At 46.6% G+C, this 17,267-nt stretch overlaps 1 protein-coding gene across 2 annotated transcripts in view; it reads left to right on the plus strand.

Moving 5' to 3' along the window:
• Nucleotides 1-15,819, plus strand: part of ror2 (receptor tyrosine kinase-like orphan receptor 2) — a 57,430-nt gene extending 41,611 nt beyond the window's left edge. The window contains exons 3-9 of one of the 2 annotated variants that reach the window (XM_077019638.1): nt 2,966-3,253; nt 4,416-4,446; nt 10,679-10,800; nt 11,989-12,303; nt 12,574-12,831; nt 12,915-13,120; nt 13,517-15,819. In XM_077019638.1, coding sequence (XP_076875753.1) covers nt 2,966-3,253; nt 4,416-4,446; nt 10,679-10,800; nt 11,989-12,303; nt 12,574-12,831; nt 12,915-13,120; nt 13,517-14,944 — 2,648 coding nt within the window. In that variant the 3' untranslated portion in view covers nt 14,945-15,819. The remainder of the gene's footprint in view (nt 1-2,965; nt 3,254-4,415; nt 4,447-10,678; nt 10,801-11,988; nt 12,304-12,573; nt 12,832-12,914; nt 13,121-13,516) is intronic. The other variant, XM_077019639.1, reaches the window with a different exon arrangement.
• Nucleotides 15,820-17,267: the final 1,448 nt, after the last annotated feature.

A 17,267-nucleotide genomic window follows, 5' to 3' on the forward strand; every position in this document is an offset into this window, starting at 1 on the left:
AACGCTGGCAGCCTCCTCTCTCGTCCTGAATGACTGACCGCAAGTCAGAGCAGGAGACTGCTGACTTATTATGATTATTCTGACTGGAGGACATTAGAAGTTCTTAGCAGCAGGCAGACATAATCAATCGCTATGAAATGGATCAAGTCATGCAGGCGAGAGAACATCAAAGCACAGATTTCAAGCACTTTTTCATAAACAGCTAAACTCACACATGCACTCGCTAACCACATGCACGCATGCTGACCAAAACACAAACTCCTTCATAACTGCTGCCAGCATTGTTGCACTTTATTAGATTATATATAATTGAATAAAACTGTAAGTGCAAAGATTCTGTTGTAAGCGCCGCAAGAGAAAATACTGAAACCCTCCCAGATGGATGTGACGACTCCAGGCCTTGACTGGAGTCATCCAAGATGCTGTTTGTCCTTGCTTATTCCAATCAGCACGTGTGTGTGTGTGTGTGTGTGTGTGTGTGTGTGTGTGTGTGTGTGTGTGTGTGTGTGTGTGTGTGTGTGTGTGTGTCGGCCAACAGCACTGTGGCCCACAGGGAGGAAAAAAACTCCAAAGCATTGAATTATTCCACATAGAGAGATTCTTCCATTTTGACTTGGCCTGTCCTTGGCCTGCTAGCTGTAAACATTTGTGCCCTGAGCCCTGAGAGATAGCAGGTGAGGGTGACCAGAACACACTTCATCCCTCTTTGGTTTATTTTCTACCCTGTTCATGTTTCCCTGTGCGTCATATCTCATATTATCCAGGTGCCTGATGTAATGGGACACTGACCCTTATTGGGTGTTGTTACAGCAATATTGTGCCTCCAGCAAAAAGGGCTGGAGCGCGTTGCGGCATGCTAACCGTGTCTGGCTGCGGCCGCAGGTGCTCTGTGGTCCCATCTTAAACGTTTTGGCAGCGCGGCCTGCCACTTACGGGTTGTAAAGGCGTAGTGCGCCGTGGGCCCCCTCACCTCCGTGTCTCATCTCTGCGCTAACTGAACGTGCCCAGAGCGGCAAGATTGTGAAGCAGTCACAGCCAATCCGGTGAGAGAGAGCGCAGAACCTGTAAGAACCTGCCCGTACCACGACGAATCTCTCTCTCTTTCTCTCTCTCTCTCTCTCTCTCTCTCTCTCTCTCTCTCTCTCTCTCTCTCTCTCTCTCCCTCTCTCTGTGTGTATGTGTGTCTTACGGTCACGTTCTTTCCCCTTTATCGCTCTTTTGCTCTCTCCCTGGTCTTGCTCTCTTGCACACGGTGTTATCGTGCTCTGTGTGTAGCACTCACATGTCTCCTCCATGCCTCTTTTCTCTCCTGCCTCCTTTCTCCTCAGATGCATATCATCTGCTTGTCATCAGTCCCGTTATCTACTTCTGTAGAAAGGATTTACGTTTTAGGGAATTAAGCAATGCTGAGTCTCAATTTAACTCTCAAATCTTTATTTCATTTGTTAAATGTGTGATTGTCAGCTGAGTAAAAGGAATTCAAATTATGGAACATCTACAATCGACATGAATTTGACAGAGAAAAAGACAATGAGACCACTTAGTGGTTATTTTGTTATTTAGTGGTAGATAAATCCATTTATGGTTACTGTTCTTGTAGCCCTCATGCTTTGCCTTATGGGTAAGGGCAGGCGCAGGTTAAATAGACATGACCTCAGCTGTGTGTGGGAATGGCTGGGGGTGAGCAGGCGTGCCCTGAGTGGCAGAGGGGCTCCTGGTGTCTGGGTGATAAGGTGGAGGTCTGGCACTCGCGTCTCTTACTGTTTATTTGAGTTCTGTCTGGCAACTCGTATTCTCTGAGGTCACACCTTTCACACACTGAGGCTGACCAGAGCCCCCACCCCCAGTCTCCCTCTCTCTCTCTCTCTCTCTCTCTCTCTCTCTCTCTCTCTCTCTCTCTCTCTCTCTCTCTCTCTCTCTCTCTCTCTCTCTCTCTCTCTCTCTCTCTCTCTCTCTCTCTCTCTCTCTCTCTCTCTCACTTACTTACTTGCACACGTTCCCCTTTTACAGTCATGTAGTATTCCTCAGCTCCACACTAGTGTGCCATCTTGCACACCACAGTAAATAGTAGGAAATGCTCCGATCAAACACTGCCTCAAATCCACAAACGGGAAAGATCCACAGGCACTATATTAATGTGAAGTGTATAAAAATTCCTTTATTCCTGTGTAACTTGTGACGCGTTCTCAGACTCCTATAAAAGCCATTTGTTTTGTTGATTTTTTTATGACTTGCAAATCAATTTTCAAAATAAGTGCTTAGAAGGCCATTTTACACCAGCACACAAAACCCACTGTCAAGTATTCCTGACTCTGACTATGCGTATTTCCTTTCCCAGAGGTCATCTATTATGTCCATCTCATGTTTGCCGTAGTTGTCAAAGTACTATTAACGATGAGTGTGACCTATGTGAGATGCTCGTTTTGCATCCAACCCCCCACCCCCTGCGTACTTTAGCTCTGCCAAAACCAACACAAGCCTTCCTGATTCTCACCATCCACCCGCAAGCCATCAAGCTAAGGCTGCTCAGAAGAACGTGTTTGTTTCGAGGGGGCTGGGGGGGGGGGGGGTATGGGGGTTACAGTTACTTAATCCAGATGTGGTGGATTGCTGTAACTTCTGAATTCAGCAGTCCGTGAGCGATCAGACCCTCTTAAGCAGGGGTTGCTGGCCTCTGAGATGTTGCGTTGCTGGTCTCTGATGGAACTTTGACCTTCACATGTTAAGTCACACAGTTGTTTGAAGTTAAAAACAAACAAAAAAAAGTCACACACACACACACAAGTCATTCTTCCTACATGGCTGCTCTGTTGTATGGTACCAATACAGCCTTTGAGTAGCAATGATGTGAAATACCCAGAGCTTTGTTTGGTGAAGAGTAGCTTATTCTGTTTCTCTGTAAAGCCTCTATTGAGGTCCGGGCCCCTGACCTTTTGTCCTTTTAACCCCCCACCTACCTCCCCAGGGTACTTCCTGGAGTTTGTGGAGATGCCGAACAACATGACCATAATGCAGGGCCAGACCGCGACGCTGCACTGTAAGGTGTCTGGGCACCCTCGCCCCAGCATCCGCTGGCTGAAGAACGACGCCCCCGTGGTGCAGGAACACGGCCGCATCTCCATCCGTAAGACGGAGTCGGGCTCCAAGCTCCGCATCCAGGACCTGGATACCACCGACACGGGCTACTACCAGTGCGTCGCCTCCAATGCGCTCAAAGTCATCTCAGCCACCGGCGTCCTCTACGTCCGCCTGGGTAAGGCCTACGGGGTTGGAGGTCAATGGGGAGAACTTATCTGTTGGTATGTTTGTGAGCTGCCGGGTGCTTTCTGGTTTTGTAGGTGTTGGACTGGCCGAGGTCATTTCCTAATGCTAAATTATTTGTTTTTTTTAGTAGCAATCAAAGGTAAAGGTCAAACTAAAGGCCAATCCAGAAATTGCAGTAGTTTAGAGAAAAACTGCAGTGAATGATGCTGTGAAATGAGTCGCCGCCTTCAGAATTCCTGTGGTTGGTGTCCCGATACAAAGCACTCTCAGATTTGACCTACCAGGTATAAGATGTTCTTTTAGTCCATCGCACTTCAGGACACAATAATTATATTCTCACTAGTGCTGTTAAGAGTCAACATTACAGCCCCGGTGTTTTCTTTTCTGTCTGCTTCTATTAGGTTATTATATGGAGAGCCCGTTGGTTTGTAGCCTAAACTAAGGCAGCACTGTGTTCAGAGCCACGTGTACTACATCTCTGCTGGGCATCAGAGTGGATTTATTGTAGGGCACTAGTATAAATCTTAGAGTCCCTCCATTAGGAGTCTCTTCTAGAAACATCTTACCTCCGTTTTGGCCAAAGCAGCCCTTTAACAGACGGGGGAAACTCTATTGTGTGCACATGGGGAAATTCTCCAGTAGATGTGGATTCTCATATTTCACACAGTGGTCCTGACAGCTTTAGGAGCACATCTGAGTGACTCTGCATCTCCTGCCTCTCTGCAATGTCATCCCAGTGCAGTAACGCTATTATTCTCCCAACTGAAAACGACAGGTTAGTCTTCGTAAAAGCATTAGGTCGTCCTCAGAGGAGAGCTTGCACTGAATGGCAGAAGAGATGAAAGCACTCAACGTGACACCAATGATCCATCATTCTGTCTCAGATCAAGTGCTACACATGATGACCCAGCTTTACATCACAGTGTTTTCTGATAAAAGCATTGGGTTGATGGTATAGCCATTGGGTTGGGTTGATGTTATAGCCTTCTCCTCTCACTCAGGACTGTGGAAAGTGCCACTGCTGGCCTGTGTCTTGCATGACTAGTGGAATTTTGAGAACAGATGGAGATGTTCGAGATCAGATCTGGTTGTTCTGTTGAAATATTCTAGCCAGGTGAGGTGATGCACTTTTCTTCTCTGCTCCTTTACAGGTCAGTCACCAACTCATGGCCCTGATGCTGCGTAAGTTTTCTCTGTGTGTGTGTGTGTGTGTGTGTGTGTGTGTGTGTACATGCATGTCTGTGCATGTTTGTCATTGTATACTTTATACTGTTGTGTACTGCCCACTGTTTATACCAAATCCTCCTTGGATACTTTGGTCCCTAGTTTGTTTGTTGCGCTCACTCTTCAGGAACATTTAAAACATGCAACTTCTGTCCTTACATCCAAGAGGGCAGGACTGAGGTGAGCGTCAAACGGTGCCAACTCCACAGCACAGACACAAAGAGATCCTGCTCAGACAGGACAGATGCTGGTGGGGGTTGGAGTTGCAGTTGATGAATCAGCCCGATTCCAGTCAGCAATGACCAGACCTCAGCAAGCGTCTCGGTGCATCTTCTCGAGGCCTGCTCATTTGTTTAAGACACAGGGTTGTTCAGAAGTGGTAGTGGAAGGAGTTTAATTCCCTTCTTGTCTTGGTTCTATGAGAAAGGCATTCGAGTTGGACAGGCTGGCTGAGAAGCAAAATGGCGCTTAGCCCTTCCAGGCTACCCGTCCCCCATTGCTCATCTGGTTGAGGATGGGTTCATAGTGCTGCTGAGTCAAGGACAGGAAGCTTATTCACAATCTCACAGTAGAGCACACATCGTGACATCATTCTCTTTACTTCCCATTTCCTGACGTGGTCATGACCAGCTGAGCTCCTCCAACTTTTCACCATTTCCCTAACCCTCACCTCTCTTTTCTCTTCTCCTTTGTGTTCATATTCTGCCCTTTGCCTCACTGGGGGTGTTTTATTTGGTTGTAAACGCTAGGCGGGTGCGAGCCGAAGGTGTGTTGGCGTCTAGCGCGGGTGGCTTGTGGTGGTGGTGGTGGTCGGAGCCAGAGCTGGCCCGGCTCTCCGCAGGCAACAAAGGGCCTTTCTCGTGCCCGCGTGAGCTCTGATTGGCTGGCGGTCACCCTCGGCTACAGACGGAAAGCGAGAGGCGGAGTCATAATTGTTCCCAACTTGGTGCCGACAAATAAGAGGATTCTCAGGAAAGTGTAAGCGTGAAACGCACCTATTCACATTCAAATGGATCTGTGAACAAAACAACACGCGTGGACACGTGCTAAGTGATATGAATGTTTGCAGCCTTCCTGCACTTAGCGCTGATCTGAGATGCCCTGACTAATGTCTGTGAGCTTTTCATACATAGGGCCACAGCTGGTAGACCCGTGGACTGTTTGCCCAGCCTTCATGCTGTGTGAGTGTGCAGGATCCGTCTGGTCTGTATGTGTCAGTAGTGTGGCAGGCCAGTTTGTTTGGGTTTGTTGATGAAGTGCAGGTCTGTGTAACATGGTGCTTAATGGTCTTTAAAAGCAACGAGTGCTCCAGTGTGACAGTGTTCTCAGTACATATTACACAGATACACATTCACTGCCACACACTTGAACATATTACAACAGTTGACAGTAGGAGCAGCACTGCCCTTTGTGTGTGTGTGTGTGTGTGTGTGTGTGTGTGTGTGTGTGTGTGTGCGTGCATGTGAGTGTGTGTGAGCACGAGTGTGCATGCATGTGTCTGAGCGCGTGCGTGTGTACACGTGTGTTTGTGTGTGTGTGTGTGTGTGTGTGTGTGTGTGTGTGTGTGTGTGTGTGTGCGTGCGTGCGTGTGAGTGTGTGTGAGCACGTGTGTGCATGCATGTGTGTCTGAGCGCGTGCGTGTGTACACACGTGTGTGTGTGTGTGTGTGTGTGTGTGTGTGTGTGTGTGTGTGTGTGTGTGTGTGTGTGTGTTAGTGATAAGCGCTGTTTCCATGATGTTGGACCCCCAGGCAGTCGGCAGTCTCAGGTCACTCAGGCTGATTAGAGCAGTGCTGTAAATTCCACTCAGCAGGAATGCTTTTGTCCGTCTCGCTGCCCCTCGGTGTCTTTTCCTCTGAGTCACTGAAAGACTCCACATAGCCGTGTGTGTGTCTGTGTCTGTGTGTGTTTGTGCACGTGCATGCGTGTGTATGTTTCTCTGCTGATTACAGGGATAGTCGCTCGTAAAACAAGAGCTGAAACCTCCGCCCTGTGTAGTATAAGTCTCAGTAAGGGTGTCATTGGTTCATTCTACTATGGCTGCTGTTTTATTTGGAAATCCCAAGACTCACCCCAGCACATGTGGCAGAGAAAGTGTTCTTCTTTATTTTCCTGTGCTGATCCAAACTTGTGTTTTGGGGGGTAATTATCGCCATCTTGTGGTGAGGGAGACAACCGACAGACATACAATTAAAGCTGTCTCTCTGTGAATTAGAGAACGGTCAGTGAATAACCCGCTGCAGTAGAGGTTCACTGAACAGCCTGTTCACCAGCATCCGGACCTGAGTCTACCATTAAACTATTTCACCGCACTTCTCCAAGTGATCTTTACTGAGGTTTCCAGCAATTTGTCTGCTCCTTTGTTGCAAATTCAATGGCTCAGTCGCACAGCTACTCTGTAGCCGTTTCCCAGCCTGTCCCGTGGTCTCTTTACGGATTCCCGTCTCCCGCCTCCTTGTCTTGGCCTCGTTTACTGCTGCCGGACATCAATTCGGCGTGACGGGGGCTTCTAGTTGGGTGTCCAGCTCTGCGGGGATGCAGCGCGGTGTGATGGCATTTAGTTCCCCAGTTCAGCACGCAGCTGCAGGAGGCCTGGCACTGATCACACGCTTAAGTGCTGACCTTGCAGTGCAAACGCCGTCCGCTCCCCTGTCTGGAGCCGGACGGGGCCGTGCGTGAGATCACGAAGGCTCATCCATCAGAAGTTTTATTCCCCCACACCCAGGTGCATTTTTCTCAAATTCTGCCTGCCAGCATGCTCCGCTTGAGCTCTGTTTGAGCTCTAATCCAATTACTTGGCCATCTGCGTGCAAACAACTGCCCCAGCACATCGAGGACCCGTCGTATGGAGGTGCATTTTGGCACGGAGGCGACAGGAACCCTGGGAGAATTTCTTTTTCTTTTTTTAATGAAGTCATTTTGCGTGTTGTGCCGAAGCAGGCATGGATGAGTGTTTGCCGTGAGCAGGTAAAGGACCCAGGAGTGGGGGTTGCTGCCCAAAGACCACTGCACACCCACACACACCCACACAACGCCCTCTCTGTTCCTGCTGCCCCGGTTGGGGGGCAAGTGTTGAAGGCCAGTTCTTGGAGTCAGGTTCCAGTGGGGGCTTCAGCATTGCTCGAGCCTACATGTTAACTCCACCCCCACTCCACCCTCCCACCCCCTGTGTCCTCTTACACCCTTTCACATTAAAAAAAGAAAGCTTCATGTCCTGCATTGAACGCTGAAAAGATGGTCAGCTGACCGACGAGCAAACATGTGTTTTGATACCTAGGGTTGACCTACCAAGCTCTGTGCTACAAGCAGCCAGCGTTCTGTAGAAAGTCACTCAAAGTCTGTTTCCCTGACATGCAGTCGTAAAGCCACACTGCGACTTCACCCTTTGAAGTCGCACCCTCTTCAGTGCGTAAATATAGGGCCCGGCCTGCTTATGTTAACTCCACTGTGAGAAGTAGAATTGGTGGTGGTGATTTTGACGCAGGAGAAAAGCCGTAGCATTGATGGGCTTTTAGAGCTGGGACTATATAAGATCACTTAGCCACATTAAGGCATATTTTCCGACAAAAAAGGCCCTGAAAGTTGAACCAGTAATGAACCTGCAATTATTCACAATTATTCACAGCAAATTTAATTGTGCTCTCTTTATGAAAATATAGCATAGGTTCTTAAACCTTGAAGGTTGTATGCTTGATGACTTCTGATATATGTTCCCGTGAATAAAAAAACATTTCAATTGAGGGAAAGAAACAGTTGTATGCAACATATTTAGTGTATTTCATATAGTGAAGTATGCAGACTAGGATGATTCATTTTGTATAATAAATATTCATGTACAACTTTATGGGAACTCCTCCAGTTCTTTTTTAAGCTTTATGCAATCATTTACATGTTCTTGCCCACTAACGTATCTTTTGCTGATAGAGTTAGGAAGTAAATCTAATTCTTGTTAAGCTTCAAATGCTTTCTGGAGAGAAAATTTCCCCCAAGTCACTTAAAACTGGAGTGAAATTGTAAGCATGTGTGAGCTGGATCCCAGCAGGACTGGTCTTCTTGCCCACTGACCCTGGCGTTATTCCAGATGAGACAAATGAACAGTGGAAACTTCTTTTGGGCAGTATGGTTGTTGAATTACAGACAAACACAAACAACCCATTCACACATTTAAATCTCATAATTGGAAGAGAAAGGATGCACAATGTGAAGTGGGTGTTTCCCACACGTCATCTCACATATGAAGGCTGAGGAGTGGAATCCTGCCTGTTTAGTTGGGGCCCAGCATACTGGTTCTGATGGGTTCTGTTTCCTGTGTTCAACTCGGACGACTTCACCTCTTCAAAGACGGAGCAAGGAAATGTGACAACACGTCCCCACACCACACACACACACACACACACACACACAAACCCAAGGCCATGTCCTGCGCAGTTATTTCAGCCCGTCTTTCTCCTGCATTACATTGCAAGATTGGCTAGAATATAACTAGTGCAGTCCAGCACAATGTGGACTTGCTCATATCTGCCACTTTTAGTTACAGTATCTTAAAGTACCTTTTACTCCAACGTCTTTGCCTTTTTGCATACAGTTCTGGAATTCATCCATGTGGCGAGCCTTCAGTTTGTAAGGATGTCGAAGACTTGCTAAGCCTCCCTATAAGATTTCATGTACTCTTCTGTTGAACATGCAATAAAACCTGCTAACGGGCTCAGATTGATTAATGCATACAGGACGAGTGATTAACAAGGTCTGTATTCCAATCCCTTATTAATATGGAAATAAATGGGTCCTCGTTAAACCACCCCAGAGACTTTGTTTACGGTTCAATAATTATATCCAGTTAAATATGCTTTTCAGAAAGTGAGAAATATTTATTTCTCTTGTATATCAGTACAGATCAGAATCATCTACTTAACAACTGTGTTAAAAGGAAAACAGGATATCCTCATTAGCAGTTTACAGGTGATTTTAATCAGTGCAATAGTGACATGTGATGTGGCAAACAGTCAAAAGGTTTTGCAGTTGATGTGACTTGTGTGACTTTTGCTAGACTGCTGCAGTCAGATACCACAAGCCCTCACACCTCAGTCCAGATTCAGTGCCCTGGCGCTCCGCCCCTGGCTCTATGACTGGACTTGGGGGAATTCACACGGCGTCCTGAGAAGTGATGCATTTGCTGGAGTGTCTCAGCACATCGCTGTGGTTTTGTCCATTGGCCTTGGGCTTTGGGCCGGCCATCTGGCCTGGATGCTAACTGGGCTTGGATGCTGAGTTGTACCCAGGGTCTCACGAGTTGCTGTGAAAATGAATGCCAGCCAATCAAGAGGAGAGTGCTGTCTCACCCCTCTTCTGAGCACTCCCTTGAAGACACTCACCCATCTCCTGCATCCTCTCATGAGGGAAACACATTCCAAGCACCTTATGCATCCCATGTGCAGTCATAGAGCACAAGAACTGAATGACCTTTGCCCTTATGATATGAAAAGTTTTGCAAGTTTGTTTTATTATAGTCCTTTGTGGGCCTTAATGTGCTTTCCACTGCAGATACTTTCATGTAGACACTTTCATCCTGGTGCCATTTCTATTGTGGTTACTCATAAGAAAGGTATTATATTGCATGAACAGAGGCTGTGATCACTAATGAATCAGTCAAACATGTTGAACCCCATTAGAGTACATTCACGTACACACACACTTGCTTTGGCACCATTTGTGCACATGAGGGATTGGAGATATTTTTGGACATCGTGTACATCTTGGACTTCAGAAAAATGACATGCATAATTCTGTAACTTGGTGAGTTAGCACGTTGTCATGGAATTCTTTAGCATGATCACATCCCTTCCCTTGGCATGTGATCGTGCAGTCATACACAGCCTGCCTAAAGTCATCTGCTGTGAGCTGTGCTGTACAGTATCTGACGTTATTGAACTATAACATTTGCTCATCTGAAACACATTGTAATTACCACACTGGGACTCTGTATGGCTAAATGTTAATATTAAACTTTTATTTGTGCAATGATTTATGTAATTATTATTAATGCATTGGAAACACATAGCCACTGCCTGACTAATATTAACCTGTTTACTTTAACATACTTCTGTGAATGGCAGAAATGTGTATCTTAATTATTAGTAAAGTCATTCCTCATGTGTAACTTGTGCTTTGTGTGTCTGTACTTTGTTTCTTAGGACCAATGAGAAGGGCTTCTGTCAGCCGTATCGGGGCATCGCGTGTGCTCGTTTTATTGGCAACAGGAGCATATATGTGCAGTCTCTGCAGATGCAAGGAGAAAGTGAGAACCGCATCACAGGTAGGGGGCGACTGCAGGCCGCATTCACAATGTCACAGCTCTCCCAAGTTAGTGACACACATCATTGCATGGTTGTCGTGCTCAGGTCAACGGGCATTCTGCTTAGCACTCATTAGCCTCAGGGCTAAAGGCCTGAGCTGGTCTTAATTTGGGCTCTTGTATCTCTGATGTGCAGGAACATGGTACGTTCTAGGCAAGCAAAATTACAATCGTTAAGAAATATGCTGCGATAAACATTCCAGCTGCTCCGTCCCTTTGGGATTCCTGCTACAGTTGCCAGAACGTGACTTGTGCTTTGTCTGGTGTATTATTCCTATGTACTGTACGTGGATCTGTGGGGCACTCTCATGTGGAGTCATATGGAAAATATTATTTGCAGGAGGTTTGTCTGTATGGTATTAATTTAAAAGTGTAATGCATCAAATATGATTGGTGAAAATTACCTTGGTCGACATTTAGAAGTATCATATGTAGAGATTCTAGACCATTTGTAAAACGTTCTTATTAAAGGCATTAGGATGCTTGTTTTTTTCCCCATATGAAGACGATCTTGGGTTTGGTTATAATCACTCGGAACTCTGAGTGCAGGAAGTCAATGAAACAGAAATCTTATCATATAGTGAAATTAAATATCTTCTTCACAATAGTGCTGTCAGAGGAGATAATGTCTCACCATTCCTCAACCCCAACTCACCAAAGTCTCTCAACGTCATCTTTGGCTTAAAATTTCTCAGGAAATTGAGTTCATATAATTTCATTACTTTTATTTACATGTAATCTCTTTCAACTGTGGGTTCTGTGTTCTTAGTTCAATGGAAAAATGCCCATAACCGAAAAGGGCTTGAATTACGAATCAATTTATCCATCCCTTTCAGACAGTGAGGAGAATTTAGAGGGGAAAACAGATCAGTAGATAACCAAGTCCAAAGGATTTTGAAAGGATTCCAGAAAGATCTCCTTCCTTTCCTCACTAAATGATTAAAATAATAACTTATATTATCGAGAATTATTTGTAACATTTAATTATATTTAATATTTTATTATGCCCATAACTTACCTGTCCAGTCTCTGGCATCAGATTCACGTCCTAAAAAAACGTAAATACATCTCCGCCCAGTACTGTGTGTCTCCAGGCAGCGAGTCGCGCTAATCCTATTCCCTCATCTCACTTTATCCCCCCCACCACAGCGGCGTTCACAATGATTGGGACCTCCACCCAGCTGTCTGACCAGTGCTCCCAGTTTGCCATCCCTTCCTTCTGCCACTACGTGTTCCCTCTGTGTGAGGAGGGCAGCAGGGGCCCACGGCAGCGCCAGCTCTGCAGGGATGAGTGTGAGGCCCTGGAGAACGACCTGTGCCGGGCGGAGTACACCATCGCCCGCTCCAACCCCCTCATCCTCATGCAGCTGGAGCTGCCCACCTGCCACCTGCTCCCCCACCCGGGCTCGCCCGACGCCGCCAGCTGCATGCGGATCGGCGTCCCCACCGACCGCCTGGAGGCATGTAGGTGGACCCGCCGCAGGTCCCAGGGGCCGTCTGTCTCTTTGTTAATCTCTTAGAGCACCTTGGTCTGTGTTTAAAAACTTCTGGGAATTAATTTTATTAATACTGCCCTCTAGTGGTGCTTATGAAGTTTCTGCTGTTTGCGCTATCAATGCGCCACAATATTGCGCAACATGGTATCAGTTTGTTACCACTTAACCTGCAGGTTTCTACAGTGTTTCTTCATTTGGCTGTGCGTTTCTTCCTTCTAACTTTCAGTCCTTGTGAAAGATTCTCCTCCAGATCACAGCTGTTACAATGGCAGCGGTGCCAATTACAGAGGCACCGTCAGTGTAACCAAGTCTGGCCAACATTGCCAGCCCTGGAGTAACCAATACCCACACAGCCATCATCTGACCCCTGCGGAGTATCCAGAGCTCAGAGGGGGGCACAACTTCTGCAGGAACCCAGGAGGGCAGATGGAGAGTCCCTGGTGCTTCACCCTTGACCCCCATATAAGGGTGGATTTCTGTGACATCCACCCATGCAGTGAGTAAACATCACGCCCATCATGGATGAAATTCCATAATAAATCCACTCAGTAGTTCTCATCCAGTGTGTTAATACCTCAGAACCTCCAGAGAACATGAAGAAGGAGATCCTCTACATCCTCATCCCCAGCATCGCCATCCCCTTCGTCATCGCCTGCCTCTTCTTCCTGGTCTGCATGTGCCGTAACAAGCAGAAGGAGTCGGTAGACACTCCTCCTCGCCGCCCGCTCGCCGCGTCTCCCAGTCACGACATGGAGCTCCCACTTCTCAACCAGCACAAGCCTCAGGTGTTTGCATCCCCGCCGGTCCCTGTCACTCTAGATCACCAACATCCCCAAGTTAGAGGATTAAGTCTCTAGATCTGAGAAGATTCTGAAGTGGAGAATCATAAAGAGCAACTATATGTTACTCTTGCATTATGTAAAAACTAATATTACCAAACACACCATGGACATTTCACATTTGTAATCTTACTTTCAAGGTCAACATGTAGATATTGTTTTGCTGTAGTACATAAAGCTGGAGACACAATTAAATCACTGTGTAGGATACTACAAGCAATGTTCTCCATCATAAAATCATTCAATCCTATATGTCATAACCTCACAGGTTAACATCTCTTCATTTTACATAAAGAGCAATGTGGGATTTTGTGTGGAACTAATACGATCTTGCCTTCACAGGCAAAGCTCAGAGAAATCAACTTGTCCGCCGTACGCTTCATGGAGGAGCTCGGAGAAGACCGCTTTGGAAAGGTCTATAAAGGTCACCTTTATGGCACAGCACCAGGAGAGCAGACCCAGGTGGTGGCCATCAAGACGGTCAAAGACAAGGACGAGGGGACCCTGCGAGAAGAGTTCCGTCATGAGGCCATGCTCCGTTCACGTCTCCAACACCCCAATATCGTGTGCCTCCTGGGAGCTGTGACCAAAGAGCAACCCATGAGTATGCTCTTCAGCTACTCCGGCCACGGGGACCTACACGAGTTCTTGGTAATGCGGTCACCGCACTCTGACGTCGGCAGCTCTGACGATGACAAAACGGTTAAGTCTGCCCTTGAGCAGACGGACTTTCTGCACATAGTTACCCAGGTGGCAGCAGGGATGGAATACCTGTCCAGTCACCACGTGGTCCACAAAGATCTTGCTGCTCGGAACATCCTGGTCTGTGATAAACTCAATGTGAAGATTCTTGATCTTGGGCTTTTCCGTGAGGTCTACTCTGCTGACTACTACAAGCTGATGGGCAACAATCCTTTCCCCATACGCTGGATGTCCCCAGAGGCCATAACATATGGCAAATTCTCCACCGACTCGGATATCTGGTCCTACGGTGTGGTGCTGTGGGAGATCTTCAGCTATGGCCTACAGCCCTACTGTGGCTACTCAAATCAGGATGTGATCGAGATGGTACGCAACCGGCAAGTGCTGTCATGTCCAGACGACTGCCCCGCCTGGATCTACACGCTCATGTTGGAGTGCTGGAACGAGTTCCCCGCGAGACGGCCGCGCTTCAAGGACATACACGCGCGCTTGCGTACCTGGGAAAGCTTGTCCAACTACAACAGCTTGGCACAGACCTCCGGAACGAGCAACACAACCCAGACGAGCTCACTCAGCACAAGCCCCGTCAGTAACATCAGCGCAGCACGTTACATCAGCCCCAAGAAGGCCTCGTCCTTTCCCCAGCCCCAGTTTGTGCCCATGAAGAGCCAAATGAGACCCATGGTACCTCCACAGCTTTACATTCCCGTCAACGGCTACCAGCCCGTGCCGGCTTATCCGTACCTCCAGAATTTCTACCCCATGCAGATTCCCATGCAAATACCCTCACAGCAGATGCACCCACAGATGGTAGCTAAGGCAGGTTCACACCACAGTGGCAGTGGTTCCACCAGCACGGGTTATGTCACCACAGCGCCATCCAACGCATCGGGTACCGAGAAGGCCGGCCTCCTGAGCGAGGACGCAAAGGCGGCTGAGGAGAGCGTGGCAGATGGTGCTTCCCAGAATGGCCTGCACAACGAGGACACATCTGTCCCAGAAACGGAGCTTCTAGGAGACAATGACAGCCCACAAATGGATGACTGTGAAATGCACTCAGAAGCATAGGCAACCTGTGGTCCTGTGGAGCGTGACTTTTGTAGCGTCTGCCAGTTGAGCATCAGTCTAAAAAAAAAATTGTGAGAGAAACCAACGATTGAGACGAAAACTGAATGTTATTTATGGGGTTTTGGCAGTAACTAATACATGTTTTCCATTTTTAAGGCTGTACCTCTGGAACTGGTGACAGATATATTGATTAGCTACCCTTAGTGGTCGGCAATGAAGAATCTAAGTTTAACTTCTTGCTTTTTCACAGTCAGTGAGTTGCTAATATAACACATGGACTTGTTTAAAATCAAACTTGTTGCAAAGCCATTCAGAAGAATTTGTGTTCTTACTGTTGCTGTGCAACATGAAACATTGTATCTTTTTATAAGGATTTCTGTTGTTGCCACCCATCAGTGTCTCCATTTTGTTTTCAGTTCAAAACTTCGCCATACAGGAAAGGTCAGGCAATCTTGACTATCTGTCTCGTAGTCTCAGTAATGTGAGAATGAGACTGTTTGCTGCACTGATGTTTATGTTGACTGTTGCAGAATCTGAATGTGGGGTAAGAATTTCTAAGCGATTTAAAACTATGCAACACACTGCAGCACAGATTATCAAAGCCTGTAGAAACGTGAGAGGTCAACAGATATAGTTGCTTTTAAGGTGCAAAAACTTGTAAAGATTTGTAATTTATGTCATTGTTTCTCATAAAGAAATTAAGTGATTCTTTTTATTTTCTTTTACTCTCTTTTAATTTTTGTTTAGCCAGCGGTATTACCTAAATTTGTGTAAAACCAGATATTTGCTTTTTACCAAGCCGTTATAACAGAATTTAACCATATATTGTGTACAACCAGAGATATGGAGTGTCAAATAAAGTGACATGTGGCACATATTGTGATTTTTCTTTTCAACCTTTAGTTTTAACTGTATAGTTCATGTTCAGCTGTGCAGTCTCAGATCACTGTTGTAGTTATACTCGGCGTGCTGTAGGCTATCCTTGTTTTCTCTTCTCAAACAAAACGATCAATGTTTAGTTCATATTACATTTTCCATGCAAATTACAATTTACGCATAACCCATTCAGTTTGTTTCATATTAATATAGCCGGATAGTAGCCAAAAGCACGAAAATAATTAATGTAACTAGTAATTGCGCTTAAGCTAAAGAAATTGACCTCCGAGTCATTTCAGTGTGTGCAAATTGATACCCAAGCCCCACCTGTCGAACTCGAGTGGTCCTGCTAAGAACAAGTCTACATTTCACAACATCACCTTAATAAACTCTCTATGGGCAACTGTCGGACATGTCCACGTGCTACTGTTACACATGCGCAGGAAGTCACGCCTGTCTACGGGCAGCCTTTATTTTTACCGTTTGTCGTATCAATAGTTGTGAAAGTCAAGCGCTAACAGAAGGACATGAATTATCCAAGAATGTAGATGTGCAGGATAACCAATGATTTGCGCAGTGGGCGTTAATGCATTTTGCGGTTCCAGAAAAAGGTGTGACTAAACCATATTTAACAGATCTCATCTCATCCTGAGCTCCTTACTTCTACATTTGTATACACCTTTATAATAACCGAACACGCTGAAAATGCTCGTTTTTGCACAACGCCTGCTTCAAGTTAAATGAAGTGTCTATCGAGAGCTGCAGCCTGTACCTCGTAGTCCACTATACTTCTGTCACAATGATATCTAGCACTTGTTGCTTTGCGTTCGATGAGCAGGTTAATGTTAACGACTTGCAGACCACTTACAAGTGCTGCGGGAACTCCATGCAAGGACTTAAGGCTGATACAGCTGTGAAGACAAATGGCACAACGCGTCGAAAAAGAGAATTCACACCAGACGAACAGAAAGACGACAACTACTGGCTGAAACGTAGTCGAAATAACGAAGCAGCGAAACGCTCGCGTCAGCGCAAGCGCGTGGAGGAACATCTCTTGGAGGCACGCGCCGTGGAACTTCTGCGGGAAAATGAAAAGCTGAAGGCGGCGCTGTCTGCAGTTCACTATCATGGTCTCGGAGTGCAATATCCACTTGGCACTATAATGGAAAATCCCTTGACCCAAGAACTGCCAAGGGATGTTTATCTGCGTTCTTTGGTTGACTTCTCTGGCCCTGCGCCACTGGCCCCGTTGACAGAAACCAGCTGTTCGTCTTGTGCTCTTTCTGGTCGATGCAGATCAGACAGCCAAACGCATCGTTTCAGTACAGCCTGCGATTCTGTGTCCCTCGGAGGGATGACCACTGCTCCAACCATACCGACAGTCGCTCTCATGGAAAACGGCCGTGAAAGAGGCGGGAACATTTGGAGAATTCCCGCGTGCAGCGGT

Source organism: Brachyhypopomus gauderio, chromosome 10 (genome assembly GCF_052324685.1).
Source record: "Brachyhypopomus gauderio isolate BG-103 chromosome 10, BGAUD_0.2, whole genome shotgun sequence".
Lineage (NCBI taxonomy): Eukaryota > Metazoa > Chordata > Actinopteri > Gymnotiformes > Hypopomidae > Brachyhypopomus > Brachyhypopomus gauderio.